The sequence below is a fragment of the Acomys minous genome (genome assembly GCF_964271855.1).
Source record: "Acomys minous genome assembly, chromosome: 11".
NCBI classification, from domain to species: Eukaryota; Metazoa; Chordata; class Mammalia; order Rodentia; family Muridae; genus Acomys; species Acomys minous.
This window is the reverse complement of record NC_140492.1, coordinates 110,872,861-110,893,096: the sequence shown is the minus strand read 5'-3', so window position 1 is coordinate 110,893,096 and position 20,236 is coordinate 110,872,861. Positions and strand designations below refer to the sequence as shown.

The window sequence follows — 20,236 nt, the reverse complement described above, 5'->3', positions numbered from 1 at the left end:
ATGGCTAAGACAGGAAAGACAAGTGGCAGCAAGGACTTGAGGTAACACAACTCTCACACATCCCTGGATGCACAGCGGCACAAGCACTGTGACACTTGGAAGTGTTAACCTCACGCGTACTGAGTGCTCAGTATTCCTGCTTGCAGGCATTTGTTTGAGTAAAATAAAAGTATATTACATGCACACAAATGTTTGCTGCAGCTTTATTTTATTTTTTTGAAACAGGGTATCACTGTGTAGCCCTGGCTGTTCTGGAACTAGCTCTGTAAGCCAGGCTGGCCTTGAACTTATAGAGATGTACCTGCCACTGCTTCCTAGGACTAAAGGTGTGCGACATTCTGCCCAGCTGAAGCGTTATTTTTCATGGCCCCAAAGTAGAAACAAGCTAAATGTCAGTCGGCCTTCAGATGACTAGATTAGCAATCTGTAGTAATCTTCTAGAACACCATGGATGAACCATGAGCCTGACGTAAACAGAGAAGGCAGATACATGGACGTTTTCTTGGAATGACCTTATATTCAATGCCCTAGAAAATGTGAAACTAAAGACAGAAAGTTGACCCAGGGCTGCTGACAGCTGTGGACTGACACAGGCTCAAACGAAAACCTAACACAACGGAAATATTCAAAACTTTCCTTTAGGATGGACAGATTTCATGTATGCAGACTGTATGCCAGGAAAGCTATTGCATAGACTGTTAGCTTACAGTTTTACCTCCCTGTAGTATGAAAGCAACACTCACTGAGGTGAAGAAATGTTGAGCCTCTCTCCACCCTTGAGCCAACATCTTAAGAAAGTTTACTAACCCTACATCATAATAAGTTTCAATGAAATGCTCCGACATGGACAAAAAACATGACGGCTAGGACAGCAGGGTGAGGAGGAGGAGCTGGAGCTACTTGGTTCAGGATTCCACCCACTGCGTGCGGTTCGTGATCTCACGCGCTCCCTGCTGGCGCTAACGTCTCTCTGCACAGTGGTACAAGCTCCTCTTCCAGTCAGCACAACCTGGAGCCCAGCGGAAACACTCCAAGGATGCAGGGATCTGCGACCTCACACTCACCTGCCCTCCCTGACTTTCGTGGCACTCCCCTGACATATGTAGGTCTCAATATAACCATCGCTGCAGTTGATTTTTGACCAGTCTGGGTTGCAGACGGCCAAGAAGTGAGGCCGCAGTCGGCCTACGGAATACTTGGCGATGTCAGTCAGCGACTGACTGGCTGCGGCTCCGAACAAAAAGGTTCCCACGGCTTTGTAAATAGTGGCTACGTAGTGGTTGTTGACAAAGGAGTTTGACCGCAAGGTACTAAAGTAAACAGACAAGGTTTCTCCGACAATTATCTGAAAAAGACAGAAAAGCAGGATGTTAAAACAACAAGCAAGCACTTTACAGAAACAAAAAGAACAGCAAGTGCTAAGTTGTAAATAATCTTTGTTTTAGAAACATCCCCTTTTAAAACTGTCAATTTAGGACATCTGATTCTAAAGTAACAGAAAGCAGTGGTCACTTGTAGGCTCTGTAGCCTACAGAGCCGCGGCTGGGCCGTGCCAGCCGTGCAGTGAGCAGCCCGTGTGGCCATCAGCCCTGGTTCACTTGTGTTCAAATCAGCTGAGCTAGCTCAGCGACAGACCCAACAGACAGCTGTGGCTCATTCTAAGGCACACACTCCCCAGTGAGGCTCTCCCTCACACAGCCATGCTTAAACTCTAGCAGTCCCACCCTCCTCAAACACTCCTTTGAATCAAAGACATCCATCACATTAAAAAGAGTAAGGCCATTTTAGGGAGTAAAAAAAAAAAAAAAAAATACAGCATAAAAACACAGGAAAAAAAAAAGATTACAAGCCACCATAAATGACTGAACTGAAGCAATCCCAATGAAAATTCTAACAAATAAGACTCCCTCTAACTAAGAGTCCAACTAAGGCACCAAACTAATAATTGGGACTCACCTTCCTGGGCCATCTCAGGTGATCCCGCCCTTATATTTTTTTTTACCACTTTATAAAAATGTATTATAATATATATGTGTGTATACATATTAAAAAGTCTTCCCATAGTCGTGCTATGGACTGCTACCTTGGCCAACTGTGTGTGTGTGTGTGTGTGTGTGTGTGTGTGTGTGTGTGTGTGTGTATGTGGTGTGTGTGTGTGTGTGTATGTGGTGTGTGTGTGTGTGTGTATGTGGTGTGTGTGTGTATGTGTGTGTGGTATGTGTGTATGTGGTGTGTGTGTGTGTGTGTGTGTGTGTGTGTGTGTGTACGTGGTAAGCACACCAGTGTAATGTAATGAGCATAAAGCACAACTTCACACATTCACCAACATCCTGGGAAATTCAAATACTAAACGCACCATTATAAACACGAGCGTTTGCTGGTTAAAGGCGAGAGGCTGTATTCTATGGGCCTGCAATCTACACAAACACTTCGGGAACAGGACGCTTGCTAACTGGTGGGTGGGAGGGAGGGGGAGAGCTGTGCAGCCCCCCTGAGCACGTTCCCGCTGAGACACCCACTTGCTTCTCTACTTTACCTTACAGTTTTACAAAGCAGGCAGGCACGTCCAGCCAGGGAAGGCCTGTATGAGGAGCCAGCCCTGCCAAGGGTGAAAGGACGGCCGCCTCTTAGTGGGATCTCAGGCTCTGTGGCCAGCAAGTCTTTCCTCACCTGGCTCAATAGCTGCTAGAATCCCAGGGCAGAGTCTCAGAGCTTTGCCAACTAGACCATGGCTCTGGAAAGCAGGGCTGGTTTATGAAGGAGCCCGAGACAGGAGGGGTCAGTAAGCGCTAACTAAAGGCACTGCCGGGGTCAGAGCCCTTCAGCACATTAACCTCACAAGAGTAGTCTCCATGTTAAGGAATTCCTGAAGCCCTTTTTGGAGACTGGGTCACAAGACAAAGGAACTGCACTTGGGGGTCACTGCACCTGCGGGAGGCATCCCAAGTGTATTAATCACCCACGATTTAGCAGCAGGGACCTCCCCACCTCAGAACTCAACTGTGTTCTGTGTCCTGGAATCAGGAGCCCAGCCTCCTAGTCACACTGCGCACCAGCTGCAGGCCTCAGACCCTGCTCCTGTCACCGGCCTGTACCCAGGTACCATATAGGAAGTCAACTTTGCACTGGGGTGGCGGGGAGGCTCTAATGCTGGCAAGTAATTATTTTTTAAAGTCACATGCTCTCTTCTCTTTGAGAGAAACGGCCCCCAAGATTTACTTTCTAATAAGTAAAACTCACCATATACAATTCTGATTAAAGAGTGCCTGAAAAAAAACCTGAATAAGTAAACCAGAATTACTTTAAATTAGTACATGCAGCTCCTGTCCTAAACAAAGTTTGTTTCTGCTGACACTAATTTAAAAATAGAAGCTGAGAGTACTTTCGGCGTGTGTGTGTGTGTGTGTGTGTGTGTGTGTGTGTGTGTGTGTGTGTGTGTAGACATGGAAGTGGAGGTCGGAGAACAATTGCAGGAGTCAGTTCTCGCTTTACCATGGGGGGGGCTGAGAGGGAGGGGGAGGGGAGGGGGGCTGAGAGGGAGGGGGAGGGGACCTGAGAGGGGGGGAGGGGACCTGAGAGGGGGGGGAGGGGAGGGGGCCTGAGCGGGAGGGGAGGGGGCCTGAGAGGGGGGGAGGGGGGCCTGAGAGGGAGGGGAGGGGACCTGAGAGGGGGGAAGGGGAGGGGGCCTGAGAGGGAGGGGAGGGGGGCTGAGAGGGGGGGAGGGGGCCTGAGGGGGGGAGGGGAGGGGGGCCTGAGAGGGAGGGGAGGGGACCTGAGAGGGGGGGAGGGGAGGGGGCCTGAGAGGGGGGGAGGGGCCTGAGAGGGAGGGGAGGGGAGGGGACCTGAGAGGGGGGGAGGGGAGGGGGCCTGAGAGGGGGGGAGGGGAGGGGGGCCTGAGAGGGAGGGGAGGGGACCTGAGAGGGGGGGAGGGGAGGGGGGCCTGAGAGGGAGGGGAGGGGACCTGAGAGGGGGGGAGGGGAGGGGGCCTGAGAGGGGGGGAGGGGGGCCTGAGAGGGAGGGGAGGGGAGGGGACCTGAGAGGGGGGGAGGGGAGGGGGCCTGAGAGGGAGGGGAGGGGGCCTGAGGGGGGGAGGGGAGGGGGGCCTGAGAGGGAGGGGGAGGGGAAGGAAGGGGGAGTCCCAGGGATTGAACTTAGGTTCTCTTTGGCAGCAAGTGCCTTTCTTTACCTGATGAGCCAGCTCGCCCATCCACTAAACAGATCTCTTACAGCTTTAGAAAAACAATGTGTGCTGCAAGGATCCTGATTCACCTTAATTCACTTGTCATTTTACTAAATGTAAAGATGACTTCTGGGGGGCTGGAGAGATGGCTCAGAGGTTAAGAAGACTGCCTGTTCTACCAAAGGTACTCAGTTCAATTCCCAGCAACCACATGGCGGCTCACAACCATCTATAATGAGATCTGGTGCCCTCTTCTGGCGGGCAGGCACACATGTGGACTGAATACTTACTGTACACATAATAAATAAGTATTTAAAAAAATAAAATAAAGATGCTTCTGAAAGACTGCTGAAAGCTTTTAAATTGTTACTTATGTGTGTATGTGTCTCCATATGGATGCTACACGTGTACAGGTGCCCACAGGCCAGAGGAGGGTGTCAAACTCTCTGGGGCCGAGTTACAGGAGGTTGTAGTCATTCAACATGATGCTGGGATTGAACTTGGAAGAGCATCTACCGAGCTGTCTCTCCAGCCCTGAAATACTTTTTTTAAAAGCTCCAACTAGGGCTGGAAAGATGGCTCAGTGGTTAAGAGCGCTGCCTGCCCTTCCAAACGTCCTGAGTTCAATTCCCAGCAACCACAAGGTGGCTCACAACCATCTATACTGCGATATGGCGCCCTCTCCTGGCTTGCAGGAGTACATGCAAGCAGAGCACTGTATATATAATAATAAATAAATAAATCTTTAATAATTAAAAAAAGAGCTCCAACTAGATAAAGCATAATTCCCATTTTGTGTTCCCAAGTTCCGTGTTGGGCCCTGGAAGCCATGGGGGCTCTGCACCCCCTCACCACACAGCGAAGGCCGCTGCTCTGCTGGAGCCCTCCACCCCAGCAGGCCCCGCAGTGTCGCCCGACAGAGCAGACCTGAGGACAGCACGCCTAGCACTGGGAATGAATCTTGTCTAACACAAGCTGCTATTTGCAACAGTCAGGCCCCTTCCTAAATTATTTACAGTTCAAGTTTAAAATGTCAACTTGTTTGTCTTGAAAGGCCTGTTTTTGTTTATACTGTCTGGTCTGGGTTTGTATTATGTGCTTTTAAAGTACCTTGGTTAACCGACTAATGATATCAGGTCTCAAATCCAGGACAAATGGCTGAGGTACCTATATAACATATCAAAGAGACACTGTCCACTAACCTCTCAGCACCACCAGCTCTTGCTACAGGGGCATCTTTTCTGAAACACCTGCCCCCATCCTGGTCCCTGGCCCTGGCTTCTCCCTGCAGCACAGGACTGAGCTGCCCTGGCCCCGGCTTCTCCTCCCTGCATAACCAGCCACTTTGGCTGTGTCAGTCTCTCAAGTCTCCTGCTCTCCTGTTTTGCTCCTGGTCTCTTGGCTCCAGGTTCCCCACTCTTCCTCTTTTGCTCTCTCTCCTCCCATGGCCCGGTTCAGTCTGGACCACTCTGCCTGTGCTCTCCTTTTTATCTACAATAAAAACCACCACCTAGGAGCAGACGTGTCCTCCTTTTATTTCTTCATTCAAATGCAGTATATATATAATATATATATATTTATCATATTAACGACTTCCCCGTGTTCTGTGCATGTTTGGCTTATGAGACACAGTCTCAGGAAGTGGTCTAGGCTGGTCTTGAACTTATATTCCTCCTGCATCAGATTGCTGCGTGCTGGGAGGACAGGCCTGCACCAGCAAGCTCAGGGAAGAATCAAGACTTCACAGCTACTCAGGAGGATGAGACAGAAATGGTGCCTGAGCCTGTGAGTCCACGCCCAGGCCATGGACCAGTGAGGACCTGTCCTTAAACAGATGACTTCCTCCTACAAATCATGGGCTTGTTTTCCTTAACTAGTAAAAACTTGGTGTAGAGATCTAGCCAGACAAAAGGGCTCCCTGATTTCTTAAACCTTCCCACGCTGTAGGACAGTGGCCTAGATCACTGTCCAAGCCCCACCAGGTCCCGGGAGCAGCTCTGTGTAAGCGGCTGGGACATGCCAGGCTCCACACCGCCACTGAGATGCTAACCCTGAAAGAGCAGTGCCCTTCCTTCCCAAGTCTCGGTTGTATTAAATAAGCATTCATGTAGTTCAGGGTTTCTTTTCATTAGCTGTCCACCACAAAGCATGACACTGTGATGATTTCAATGTTGTTTCCAAGTTAATTGTTAATGTAACATTAACTCCAAAGAAGACACGGTACACATCCGTCTTTCCTCTTGGGGTCATACGTTCTGTCTTTAACTATGCTTACATAAATACTGTCGCTAAAGTTGTAAGGATTTTTAGCACAAAAATTTTTATTTAAGTAATAAAAATGTCTGGGTGTAAAGGTCATAAAAATAGCCTACCACTGAACTCTACCTAGAGCCACACTCCTTAGCGTCCCCACCTGAGACACTAGACAACAGTAGCTCCCGCCGTGGTGCCTTTGGTGCTCATAAACCGCCTCCCATGCTCACTGCTAACCACAGAACTTTTCTGTTTATGGCAGTTGTTAAAATTCTTCTAAAAAGAAATGAGTTGAATAAAGTTTTAACATTATTTAGCAATTTTTCTTGTCTAGAGCTCAGTACTACAGAGCCAGCTATTCAGCTGGGCGTGGTGGTGCACTGGGGAGGCAGAGGCAGGACGATCTCTGTGGGTTCGAGGCCAGCCTGGTCTCAGATCCAGAACAGCAAAGGATACATATAGAAACTGTCTCAAAAAACAAAAACAAACAAAACAAAACAAACAAACAAACAAAAACAGGGCTGAAGAGATGGCTCAGCGGTTAAGAGCCCTGGCTGCCCTTGCAGAGGTCTTGAGTTCAATTCCCAGTAAGCACATGGTGGCTCACAACCATCTATACTGGGATCTGATGCCCTCTTCCGGCACACACATGTACATGCAGAGGGAGCACTCATATACATAAAATAAATAAATAATTCTTAAAAAAAAAACAAAAACAAAAAAAGAACAAGCTGTTCAGTTATGATACTCACTGCACTAAATATGCGAGAAACACACTGCCATAACATTCAATAACTAACCACATAATTACTGAAACAAGAGCACATCAGAACTCTATAATCAGTGGCATAAAAAATTAGCATAAAATCTACATCCACCAAGTTAGGCTCCAGTTACGTATTTTTTACAGGTTTGACCTCGTTTAAAATAGATCCATAAAACAAGCCTCCCGCTAAGGTTTTTAAGAACACCCCGAGGGGAATAAACGATTAACCGTTAACAAACATCACAAGGGTAAGCTCAATTATAAACTCAGAAAAGCAGATTTAACTTACAACGAGAACACTGAATGGAATGATTATTCCACCCAACACCCCGTAAGGTATGGTGTCTTCTCTGTAAGGGTACTTGATGGACTCATCGTTACAGAATATTCCTCGCTGGAAGGGGGCGTGCCTTGAGGAAAGGATTGCAAAAGGCAACCCAGCTAGCAAAAGGGAATAAAGATATCATTAAAAATTACCAAAGCAGATCAACGGCAGCACCATCCCAGAGACTTTAAAAATGCAATCGCTATGAAGTGAGCAAGAGCGCACATACATAAAAGGGAGACACAGAGTGCATGCAGTGAGTTAGAGATCGCAGTGGGGGATGGGTGTGAGTGGTCTACAGGAAACAGTGCTTCCAAGTTCTGTCAGCGCTGTAACACGGGCATCTGCCAACCTTTGCTCCTGCCCAAACACGGTCATTGTGGGCCAGGCTCTTCTCCTGCTCTTGTCTTTAATCAACCAGGTTTCCAGAACCTTCTTAGCCTGTCTGTCGGGGAATTTGTTTCTGAAAGGAAAATATTTTAACATTCCCCATTTTATCCTTTTCTCAAAAAATCTAAGACATTTAGACAGGCCACAGGAGCGGCTGGGTCGCGACAGTATCTAAGTGAACTTGTTTCTCTCTATCACACAGACAATACTAAGAGCTGCCCTGGCGTGAACTCTGGAGTTGAGTCAGCTTCCTCACGACAGCCAGTGGCGTCAAACATACAACCACCTAGCACGCACTTGCCTTATCACTAATGTTTTCTGCCAAGATTACTGCACACTCACCTCTTGAAAGGCTTAAGTTTTGCCTAAATGTAAATTTCAAGAACCCAGTTCTTTGTGTCATTAAATATGGCGTATTTATTAGGTACAGCTTTCTGCTTTGTAAAGAGAGCTGTGGTTCAGCAGAGACCCTGAGCGAGTCCCCTTCAAGGCTGACCCAGGTCTGAAGGCCCCCCTCCCTTCTGTGTCCCGCTCTGCCCACGGTCTCTCGCCCGCTAAGCTAGCTCGCCCAACGCAGGTCCAAGTGTCTCTTCTCCACAAGGCACCAACGGTCACTTAAAGTCCTCACTAGTCCACGCCAGCCCTAAGACTGAACGGCAACCACGCCTCTGCTGGGCCATCGATCACAGCCCCAACTCCGTCTAAACTACAGGTGTGAAAAGGCGCGGTGCACTTGCACTCCTGTTCTGCCAACTCATCTACTTCTCTTCCCGTTTTCATTTAGACATTGAACCAGCAACCAAAGTACATTTCTTTATGTGAATCAATTTGTCAATAATAGCTTCCAACTCCTGAAAAATCCTTAAAACGCTACAAGATTCCCAAAGCCTTGCTTCTGATAAATGCTATTCTTAAAATAATAATAATAATAATAATAATAATAATAATAATAATAATAATAATAATAATAATAATAATAATAAAAGTCACACTAGGGCAGAGACTTTGCCCGCTGCCCGTTCTTTACATGCCTCTCACTGCGTCTGGACTCTGCTGACTCACAGCACGCTTGCAGTCGGGGTAACGGGTGGAACGCCCAAGCCTTTGCTCCATATGCTGTATGGCACAACTTCAGAAGATTCTCACAAACTTCACACTTATCAACACCCAATGTAGGCCTAATGCACAGGGCTGAGGTCCCGTGGTCGCCTGTCCTGCACAGTAGCTGAGCACTTAACCTCAATCCCTTACAATACTCTAACTGAATGGATATTCGCCTCACATTTACAAAGAACCATTATTTCATTTTATTTGTAACAGCTCTGCATGAAATACTGGAAACTTTTACTGTCTACTGCAGTGGGGACTACAATACTGTCTGCATTGGTTGAATGTTTTCAATAAGTATTGCCTCTTTCTGTAGAAAGACACTTAGTGCAGAAATTACACATAGATCATTAGCATTCAAAACTGTTTTCTATGTTTTTAGTATAAAGAAAAATTCACATTAATAGCTGAAAAAATATTCATATGCATATCCATTAATACTAAAGCTTTTCTCCTTTGGCCACACACACATACACACACACACACACACACACACACACACACACACACAGATCACATTAGAAATTACTCTTAAATTTAAAGAAAAAGTTTGTATTTGTCAAGATGGAGGAAAAGAAAATAAAATTGACTTACAAGTGTGAGATATAGTTCATTTTAAAATACAGGACTGTGTAATGGGTAACCCTGAGTACACGGACCGCGGCATTCTCAGGGCTCTCAGGGTTACAAAGCTGAGTAAAGCACAGTACAGTCACCCCAGAGAACAGAAAGGAGGCCAGTGCCGTGTTGTGCGGCCTAGTCAGTGAGTGGGGCACTTAGGATCCCACAGGAAGGGGTGAAGGAGAAAAAGACAGACCGGGTGGCCCGCAGCTACCCAGGGGACAGATGATGTGCGGGAGGGACGTGGCGTGACAACTGCAGGGTCACGCTGGTGTTGACAAGATGAGCACTGAGAGAGCTTGGGCGAGCGGCGGGTGTGAGTCAGAACCCAGGCCGCTGGCAGATGGAGGAGCCGGGCAGCTGTGAGGCTCAGCGGCCAGTCTCCATTGGGGCGCTTTAATAAGGAGAAAGCGGAGAGCAGACTTGTAAAGCAAGAGTCTACCACCAATGTCCACTCTCCACAGCGTGAGCTCGGAATGCCTCAGGAAATGCGGCTACGTTAGCAATGAGCAACCCGTCCCCCCAGCAGACACCCGTGAAGCAGGCACAGGCCAGCCACAGGTGCTCACTGACCCACTTAAGACTCAAAAGGATGAGACTGCTCAGGTGCTCCGGGGACCTCTCAGAAAACAAGACTGAATCCCTCTGGGCTGGCACACAGCACTGGCCCACATATAAAGAGGCCGAGGACAAAGCACATTTACAGAGAAAGGAGTGACTAGCCTGACCCTCCCCAGGGCACAATGGAAAAGGGTGCGTTGGCTCCTCAGTGCCAGAGGCCTCAATGGTTGGCTACCTCAGGCTGTTGAGTGCCTCGTATCTGTTTCAACAAACAACAAGCTTTACCTAAGCTGAGGAGAAAACAGTTTGTACTCTACAAGCAATCCTAACCTAAGCATCCTGCTGACAGGGACGGCACAAAGGCTGCCCCCTGCCAACAGGGACAGCACAGAGGCTGTGATCTAACCACCCTGCTGATGGGACAGCACAAAGGCTGCTTCCGGGTTTTTGGTTAATCTATACAGTATGGGGAACACTTCCTTGTTTGCATTTCTCATTTCCTTAGAACATTTTTTATGTAACATTAAATTACATATATAAAGTTACATATAACATTAACATTTTGACCAATTTCATTTCTCCCCAAGCATAAATGTACAGTACTAATTTACTCTACCAGCCACAACATACAAGTATGGAAAAATTGAACATTCTAAGTAATGCTATCCTTGACATGTATGACATCCAAAGCAAGAATGAAAAAACTGTTTTCATTGTCAGTTCAAATCAAATATACTTTTACTTTTACCAATAAAACTGCATCTCTTTTTTTTTTAAAGTCTCTTTTCATAGTTTCTCAAATGACTATGAGTGTCAATATTTTTCTTAATATTTTAGCTGGGAAATTAATTTTAATTTCTCTCCTATTTCTAAAGATGCACCTTGTTTACGTGCATATGTGTGTGTGTGCGCGTGCGTACATGTGTGCGCGTGCGTGCGTGCGCGCGCGCGCGCGCGCGTGTGTGTGTGTGTGCGCTTGCTAATCTGTATGTTCACCTTTAAACACATATGTTCATGACAGCCAGAACACAGCATCAGCTGCCCCGAGAACTAGTTACAGGTGGTTATGAGCCACCCAGTGTGGATGCTGGGAACCCACCCTGGCCTCTGCAAGGGCAGCAAGTGCTCTTAACCACAGAGCCATCTCCCCGGCTTTCCTCCCCTATTTTAAATAGCCTTTAAGTGTAGCATGTATCATAAAATCCATCTATTCTAAATTTACCACCACTGCAATAGAGCCTTAGGACATCAGCATGCGCGTGTGCGTTCAGCCCCTCCGCCTCCTGCCAACCTAGAGCAACCACGGACCTGCTTCTGCGCATCTCATGTAAACAGACTCTCTCTCTCTCTCTCTCTCTCTCTCTCTCTCTCTCTCTCTCTCACACACACACACACACACACACACACACACACACACACTGTTTTCTATGCAGCTCACATCACTTCCTGTAATGCCCTTGGGCTCAATTCGTGTTATGGCGTGTGTTTTCCTTTATCAATATCCTATCCTACTGACATACAGAGCACATTTGGTTTAGCTATTTACCAGCTAGTGGGTAGCTCAGCTGTGTCCAGTTTGGGGTATCATGCTAAATGCTGCTTTGAGCACTCACAGGCAGATCTTGGTGTGGATGTACTTTCATTTCTAACTAGCACACACCTACAAGTGGAATTACTGGGCCATGTGGTAAGTGTATGTTTGACTTTTTAAGAAGCTGCCGAACTGTTTTCCAGAAAGGCTATTTAGCATGTTACATTGCCACATCCTGATTTTTAAAATGGCCAATGGCCAATCACAGTGAACCCATTTAAAACTCAAGTTCTCTGAATAGTAAACTTGACTCATTTGTGAAATAGTTTTTGGCTTCTAATAGTGAATATCTTTAATGATTCAAAGGGAAATATGATATAACTCATAATTTCCGCCATCTGCACACCACAAAAATGTTTCCTCATCCTCCCAGAGACAGGAAGAGAGAGCTAAAAATGCCAGTTTCTTTAACTCCCTCTCGCATATATACTCAGACCTTGGAGCCATAAGAGAAATATGTACAAACTGTTTTAGTTATAAAAATTCAGCAAAACAGAGAAACTGGTTAGAAAGTCTCTTACATAGGAAAACAAAAACAAAAACCTCAGCTAGTTAGCAGTGGCCCATGTCTCTATAATCCCAGGCAGAGGCAAGTCAATCTGTGAGTTCATGGCCAGCCTGGTCTACAGAGTGAGTCAGAGCTACACATAGGAACCATCTCTCAACAAAACCAACCAAACAAGCAAACAAACAAACAAACAACAACCAAAAAAAAAAACCTTCTAACATTAGGGAGATGCAAATACCTCCAACAAGTTAATGTTTTAAGGTCGTCCAAAGATAATCTGCATACACGCTGTGGCACACTCTGCTCCCTTTTTATACAATATGCCACTTCATGGATACAAAACCTGTCAGATGTCAGAAAGAGTGAGTTCCAACTAAAAGCCCACAGCAGCATGTCATTAAGGGGCACAGCATCCCAGAGCTAACCAAAGGGGCCTGGAGCTCTGCAGAAGGTCAGGGAGAGAACCATCCCAAAACCCAGAAGATAAAATGACTGCATTGGAAGACTCAGTTTCCACATAGCAGAGGTGTCCACTTGCCTAATATTTCAGCAGTCACATTCTCAATGTCCAGTTGGGGTGTGCATGAAGGATCTAAGGCCAGGCTACAATCTCAGTGTCTGTGGGGGTGCATGAAGGCTGTAAGACCAAGAGAGCCTGTAGAATAAGGGATCAATTGTTATGTCTGGCACATGACTGTACCCGTGGGCTCAGCTGACACGTGACAGATGAATGTATTTAGTCTACCTTCTCTATTAGGTCACTTGGAAATCTACTTGTTTATTTACCAGTGAGGAAAATTCCAAATAGGAAAAAGGTCAATTCTGAAATTACAAATTGGACTTTTAACTGGTTGTTTAACTCGCTCGTAACGTGTGTGTTTATGCACAAGCACCGAGAAAAACTATTGTCTAAAGATGCAAGTATTTGAACTAACCAAGCTTAGAAAGGCAGTAAAAACAGTATCGCCATGATGTTTGTCTTTTCCCCTGCTTATATGTAAAATAATAAATAAAACTGCAAGGGCTTCTTGAGAATCTATCCAGTTACACTGCCCAGTGCCTACGTGAGTGGAAGTGAACTCAGCACACAGAGAGAAATGAGGAAATACACTTCAAGAGACAGAGTAAGTCAGAAACAGAAAAAATTACAGAACTACTGCAACATGCAAGAACCAGAGGCGCAGAGATATCAAGCACCCAAGGCGATACAGAAGACCAGAAAGTTCCACTCCAGCCTCCAAGCACAGTGAGACACTGTCTCAAAGGGGGCAGGGATGGGATGCTGTAAATTACAGACTATCTAGCCTACAAATGAAAACATTTCCTCTCCTGTGAGCAACCCAGAGCTGCGACCTTACATGGAATATACTCTTCCCATTGTAACATTATTCTTTACTAGAAGTAAGGTTTTTAAAAACTGAAAAATGGGCCAGGCGTGGTGTCACATGCCTTTAATCCCAGCACTCCAGGAGGCAGAGGCAGGTGGATTACTGTGAGTTCAATGCCAGCCTGGTCTACAAAGCGAGTCCAGTACAGTCAAGGCTACACAGAGAAACCCTGAGAAAGAAAACCAAAAACCTAAACAGAAACTAAAATAGGCTCATACATTTGAACCCTTGATCTTTAGGGAGTGGTGCTACCAGACTGGGATTAGGAGACGTGGCCTTGTTGGAGTGCGTGTGGCCTTGTTGGGGAAATTGTGTCACTGGGGGTAGGCTTTGGGGTTTCAAATGCTCAAGCCAGACCAGACCTAGTGTCTCTTCCTGCTGCCTGCAGATGCAGATGTAGAACTCTGAGCTACCATGTCTCCCTGCACACGGCCATGCTCCCTGCCATGAATATAACGGACTAACCCTCTCATCTGTAAGCCAGCCCCAGACCTTTCCTCTGTAAGGGCTGCAGTCATCGTGGTGGCTGTCACAGCAATAGAACACTGGCTAAGTATTAACTACCTTAATTTTTTTTAGTAAATCTTAAAGGCCTTGATGGTAATTTAATTCTAAATACACTCAATGTGCAGAGCAGAAGACTAAATACTCGTGTCTTGGCAACTCCGGACACTTAAATGTTATTTTTGCCAACATTAAGGTCCGTTTCATTATACAAGCTGGTAATAATCACAGTGAAGTCTTAATGTTCAGAGAAAATCATCTTTACTTACGAAGCAATCACCCAAGTCAGCTCAACAGGGATCTGAGATCCACTTTATGTGGTGATTAGTTGGGGTCAGCAGAGTTAAGCTGAAAGTACTCAACAAGATCTGCCGGGGGTGGGGGGTGGGGTGGGGTGGGGGGGCGGCTGATTAGATAGAGCAGCCAAGAATGGAAAGGAAGTTGAGCACGCCACTTAAAGCTACATTACCTGAGAAACGCAAGCTGGGAAACAGAGCCGGGGAGGCACCTGCCTGAGCTGCCTACAGGCGGCACCAGATGTTGTGTACACAGTGTGGGGAAGAACTCAGGGCTGAACAGCTAACCTTACACACTGGTTGTATTAAAGCCACGACACCAGAGGAGATCATGAAAGGAACAAGCAACAGGTCCACTGAGCCCAACCACGTACCTATGTAGGCACAATTTTCTTAAGCAATATATTTTATTACAACTTATTAACCGAGCATACACCACTTATAACCTGACTAACCAAACCAATAGGAAAAGAGGATTAAAACACAGTAACAAAACCTGTAAGGTTATAGCGATTCTCCTGTCGTAGTCAGCAGGATTTCTTCTGCTGGAACCTGGAGCAACCAGAACCCGGAACCTCAGCAGGAGCCTGGAGCCCCGAAGCCTTCCCTCAATTGGTTCTCTCTACAAGCGTCTCTCGAAGTGGAGCGATGAACAGCCAAAGCTATCCCAAGTCTCCAAAAAAGCCCCGCCTCCAGTTCTGAGCTCATTTACGTATCTCCTCCCAGAGTCTGTTCATGGGATCTTTTCAGCTGGCAACAATCAAGCTCCTGCACGAGGTGGTTGGTCTTCCAGTGGATTAACCTCACCTGTTCTCTCTCAAGACTGTTCCGATGCCGCACTTGGGAATCCTAAACAACAGGTTTCTCTCTCCTTCATAACTATGAAGATAACCATGAAGCTACAGCATTCTTATGGCCCAGAAGACTCAACCAGGTGGTGGTTCTCGTCCTCCTCCTCTCCAGAATGAGCTACAGGTTCAATGCACTCATTTTTTCAGACATTAACAAGGCTACATACTTTATGTAAAGCTTATACAGAAAAGCAAAACAAACAAACAAAAAAAAAAACCCAAAATAAAACAAAGCAAAAAAACCAAGAAACTATCTGGAAAAAAATGAATTTTGAGGAACCACTCTGAATTTTGCACACAAACCCCAACCAACCAACCAACCAACCAACAAAAAACCTCAATGGTATCCACACATAGCTATTTTTCTTTTAACCACTCAATTTTAAGCTAGTTGATATACGTTTTAACCATTCAATATACGGCTACCATATAAACCGCTGTGGTACTAGTATAAGACATAGATAATAATCATAAAGTTGGAAGAGTCTAAGCAAATATAGCCAACCATTTTCACACCGGTTAAAACTCTTTAAAAAAAAAAAACAGTAAAATGGGGAAAAGAGTCAAAGGTCTTGACTAAGGCACCGTTTGAGTTGGGGTTTCTATTGCTGTACTGAACACCATGACCAAAAGGCAAGCTGGGGAGGAAAGGGTGAGTTGGCTTACACTTGGAGGAAGTCAGGACAGGAACTCAAGCAGGGCAGGAACCTGAGGCAGGAGCTGATGCAGAGGCCATGAAGAGTGCTGCTGACTGGCTTGCTCCGCCTGCTCTCTTATAGAACCAGGACCCACAGCTGAAGGATGGCGCCGCCTGCCATGACCCGGGCCTCCCCCACTGATCACTAACTGAGAACATGCCTCACAGCTGGATCTCATGCAGGCGTTTTCTCAACTGAGGCTCCTTCCTCTCTGATGATTCTAACTTGTGTCAAGTCGACACAAAAGCAGCCAGTAAAGTCATCTATAGACCAAAAAACAAAAATGAGGGGGGAAATGTATCCAGACCACAAGAATCTCTCTCCAAATCTACAGTAAAATCGTAGTTGGAGTTCCGGGATGTGTGTCACAGCACACGCACTGGCCATAGTGGCCCCTCTCATGCAGGCTCAGCACACTCCTGTTGATGCCTGGAGGACAGGCACCACATGCGCACAAGTAGTAGCCACGAAAGGACTTCTCTACAGAGATTTGGCAATGGTCAGCAACTCTGGAGGATTTTCAGAGCTTTGAACACTCCTGACAATAATGTGTGGTCAGAAGTGGGATCTTATGACAAGGTCGTAAGATCATAACCTGTGCCCCCAAATCACATTTCCTGCCCTTGGCATCATGGCGTATGGTTGGCATCCTGAGGGTCAGGCAGCAGGGCTGCAAAATCAGTGCCAGCTTAGAAACACAGTGAGTCCCCGGCCAACCTGGGCTACACGGTGAGGCACTATCTCAGGAACAGGAAACAGAGGAATCATTTCTCCAGGAGGAATCCAGCAAGCTTAGAGTCCTGGAGCAAAGCCTTGGATGAAACGGTTTGAATTTGCCCTTGCAAATGCTAGTTTGTGCCTGCCAAACCCCAACCTCACCCCAAAATGAATTTCTGCAAAGGGCACTCACTCACTGTTTTTATTATTTGTTTATTTACATCCTCCTAGTCCGTCCTTCCCTCTTCCCTCCATCCACACCTCCTCCCATGGAAATCCACCTGCCCTGCCACAGCAAGTTGCAACAAGACTAGGTGCACCCTCTCAGACTGAGGCTACATGAGGACGCCCAGTAGAGGAAGGTCCCAAAGGGCAGTCAGAGCAGCCCCTGCTCAGCTGTTGGGTTCACTTGAAGACTGAGCTACACAACTGTGCAGAGGGCCACGGTCTGCCCCGTGGAGGCTCTGGGTGGCTGCTGTGAGCCCCTATGGGCCTCGGTCTGCCCCGTGGAGGCTCTGGGTGGCTGCTGTGAGCCCCTATGGGCCACGGTCTGCCCCGTGGAGGCTCTGGGTGGCTGCTGTGAGCCCCTGTGGGCCACGGTCTGCCCCGTGGAGGCTCTGGGTGGCTGCTGTGAGCCCCTATGGGCCTCGGTTAGTGGATTCTGCACGTTTTCTTGTCCTTAACCCTCTGGCTCATTCTTACCTGGAAGGTTTGGAAAGTCAAATTAAGGACATACGGCTCTCAGACATTTATCTTCCCACATACCAACAATAGTTAACTTCATTTTAATCATTGACTCCATTTTTATCTTGTATACTCATTTATTCTAGGAGTTAAGGTATTCCTTATCTTCTAATCTAAAAAAAGTAACACAGATGTAAGTTTTGATCTTTATGAATTTAAATATGGTTCTGTATGTATACATAGATCTTATTACTATTGCTATAAGTCAACTTTAAATTTGTTTTTATTTATCTATTGATAATTTCAGCCAATGTATCTTCATCTTATTCTTTCTTCTCTCCCTGCTCCTCCCAGATCCTCTCTCTCCTTGCTACCTTCCCAACTTCATATTCTTTCTCTCTCTAAAAACAAAACAAAACAAAGTATGAAGTTCATTTGTGTTGGCTGACTACTGCACTCCTGGCCATGGGCCTGCCCTGGAGGTAGAGCTGACATAACCACTGTCACTCCGTGGAAAAAACAGAGCTTCCCCCTCCCAGCATCTATCCATTGTCAGCTGCTCAGTGACTAGAGGTGGCTTCCATGTCCACGTCCCCTCCGTGTCCACATCCCTTCCATGTCATGTCCATGTCCCCTCTGTGCCCACGTCCCCTCCATGCCCACGTCCCCTCCCCCGGGTTGGGATTTTGCCTGGTTTGAGCCTGTGAAGGTCTTGTACGCTATCTCAGTCTCTGTAAGTCCGCATGTGCATGCTCCGGCTCTATCTAGAGGATGTTCTTCTTTGAAATCATCTCCTACCACCTCTGGCTCTTAACACTCTTCCTGGCCCCTCCTCCACACTGATCCCTGAGACTTGAGCCTCTTCTCTAATTTCCAGCAGCTAGATCCACATCCATCAAACTCTGTAACTGATCAAAATCCACAAAATCAAAAGGGCCCACAGGACTTACAGAGTCCATCACAGCAGACCCAACCTACACTAAAGCCACCGAGGTCCTGCCTGGAGGAAAGTGAATGGTAGGGTGTGGTGGGGTGGGGTTAAATACCTGGCTGCTTAATATCTATAAAAGCTATATAAGAGAGTATATACAAACCTTGAGGGCTTGCTTTGAAATTTTTTGTAATATATCTAATATAGTTCTTTATAAATACACATTAAAATACAGCCTTTTATTTACATAAACATAAAGAAAAGTCTGCATTGACAGACCTGAACATTTCAAGGCTCTGACATTCTACTGATAGAAATCAGTGAGCCTGTCCATGACTTCCGCTCATCACCCCACAGGGAGACTTGCTGCCACACTCACTGTAGGAAAGCCATCACTAATAAGATCCCTCACTGCAGCTACCTACCTCCATAAGCAGACAGTGACTGGGCCCATCCTCCAGAAAGCAGTGACTGTGTCCATCCTCCAGAAAGCAGGCTGCTCTACTGCCATGCGCTGAGCTCACCCATGCTGACTGCTCCTCATCCACAAACAGATACACACAAACAGTTTTCTTTCTACAAGTGATGAAGATCCCATTTCCTATGATATTGACAACATGGGTCTGTAATGTCGTAAAGCTTGCCATTCTTAAGACACAAAAAATGCAAAAGCTAAAAGGTAATTAACAAAAGGTATTGGTGTGGGTTGTTTGTTCAATATTATTAAAACATGGCGCCCACAGGAAGCTGGCCATCATCTACCACTGAGTAATAGTGTTGCAGAGAGCTCAGGGCGCAACATGAGCTATCGGCAGCTAGGGAGATGTGAAGGCTTCTGTGAATGACTTCTTTGGGGACACTGTATTTACACACAGATATGCAAAAACTCTACCCCACATCTTTACTTCTTAGGACTTAAGACAACCTGTACTCTAGTCACAAAAGGTAATTTCACATAAGTGGTTCCACATTTAACTTTGTCACAGTCTTTCTCAACAAAAAAAGGATTTGGAGGTTTTTGGTTGTTAAAGGAAACAACAAATTATGGCTAAGGACGATCATCAGGCTTGGCAGCAAGTGCCTCCCACTGCTGAGCCTTCTCACAGACAACTAGAGTTCCTTCAAAACAGTCAGCACCCAAACCCAACCTGAAACCATTTCCTGTCAAAGCTCACGTACACAGAGGATAGAACCACACAAGCCTCTGCTGCAACCAGTCGTGTCTCACCGGGTAAGTGTTGCTGGTTCTGGGTACAAAGTGAAGCCACAGAGCCTGACAAGGGTGGTGCTGAAGGCATGTGAGCCTTAACTACACAGTACTCAATAAATTCAACAAGTTTGCTTCCCAGGGCTTTAGATTTAGACTGTTAAGTCTGCATTTGGAGAAAATCTTCACTACAGATGCTTCCAAATTCAACCTACTGCCTTACTTCTCAGTTAGCCAAAACAGTCTACTGTGTGACATTTGAATACTAATGGCTTCTTATAGCAAATGCACTAAACATCCCACTTTTTTTTTTCCTTTCCAATTTTTGAGTCAGGCTGGCCTGAAAGTCACAGAGATCTACCTGTCTGCCTACAGAGTGCTGAAATTAAAGACAGACACCACCATGCCTGGCTACACTTTATTTTTTAAAGTAAATGGCATGAATATTATAGTCCTCTGAGGTGAGATTGTCCAAATGTAAAAACACAAAACTGTTTTCCAAAACTGAATTTCTTAAGTACCACCATGTTCTCCAAATGTCAAGCTTTAAGAAACAAAGGTATATCCAGTTACGAAGCTGTCAGTCACTCCTCTTTCACCCTATTGGGTCTATGGTTTAGGGGTAGGATGCTGCCTGAGAAGCAAGAGGCTTCTAACA

At 46.3% G+C, this 20,236-nt stretch overlaps 1 protein-coding gene across 2 annotated transcripts in view; it reads right to left on the bottom strand.

The window, feature by feature from the left end:
• PLPP1 (phospholipid phosphatase 1) overlaps nucleotides 1–20,236 on the bottom strand; it is a 63,286-nt gene that overhangs the window by 8,273 nt on the left and 34,777 nt on the right. Inside the window, exons 2-3 of one of the 2 annotated variants that reach the window (XM_084801037.1) lie at nucleotides 7,489–7,640; nucleotides 1,065–1,345 (exon numbers count right to left, since the gene is read on the bottom strand). In XM_084801037.1, coding sequence (XP_084657163.1) covers nucleotides 1,065–1,345; nucleotides 7,489–7,640 — 433 coding nt within the window. The remainder of the gene's footprint in view (nucleotides 1–1,064; nucleotides 1,346–7,488; nucleotides 7,641–20,236) is intronic. The other variant, XM_084801036.1, reaches the window with a different exon arrangement.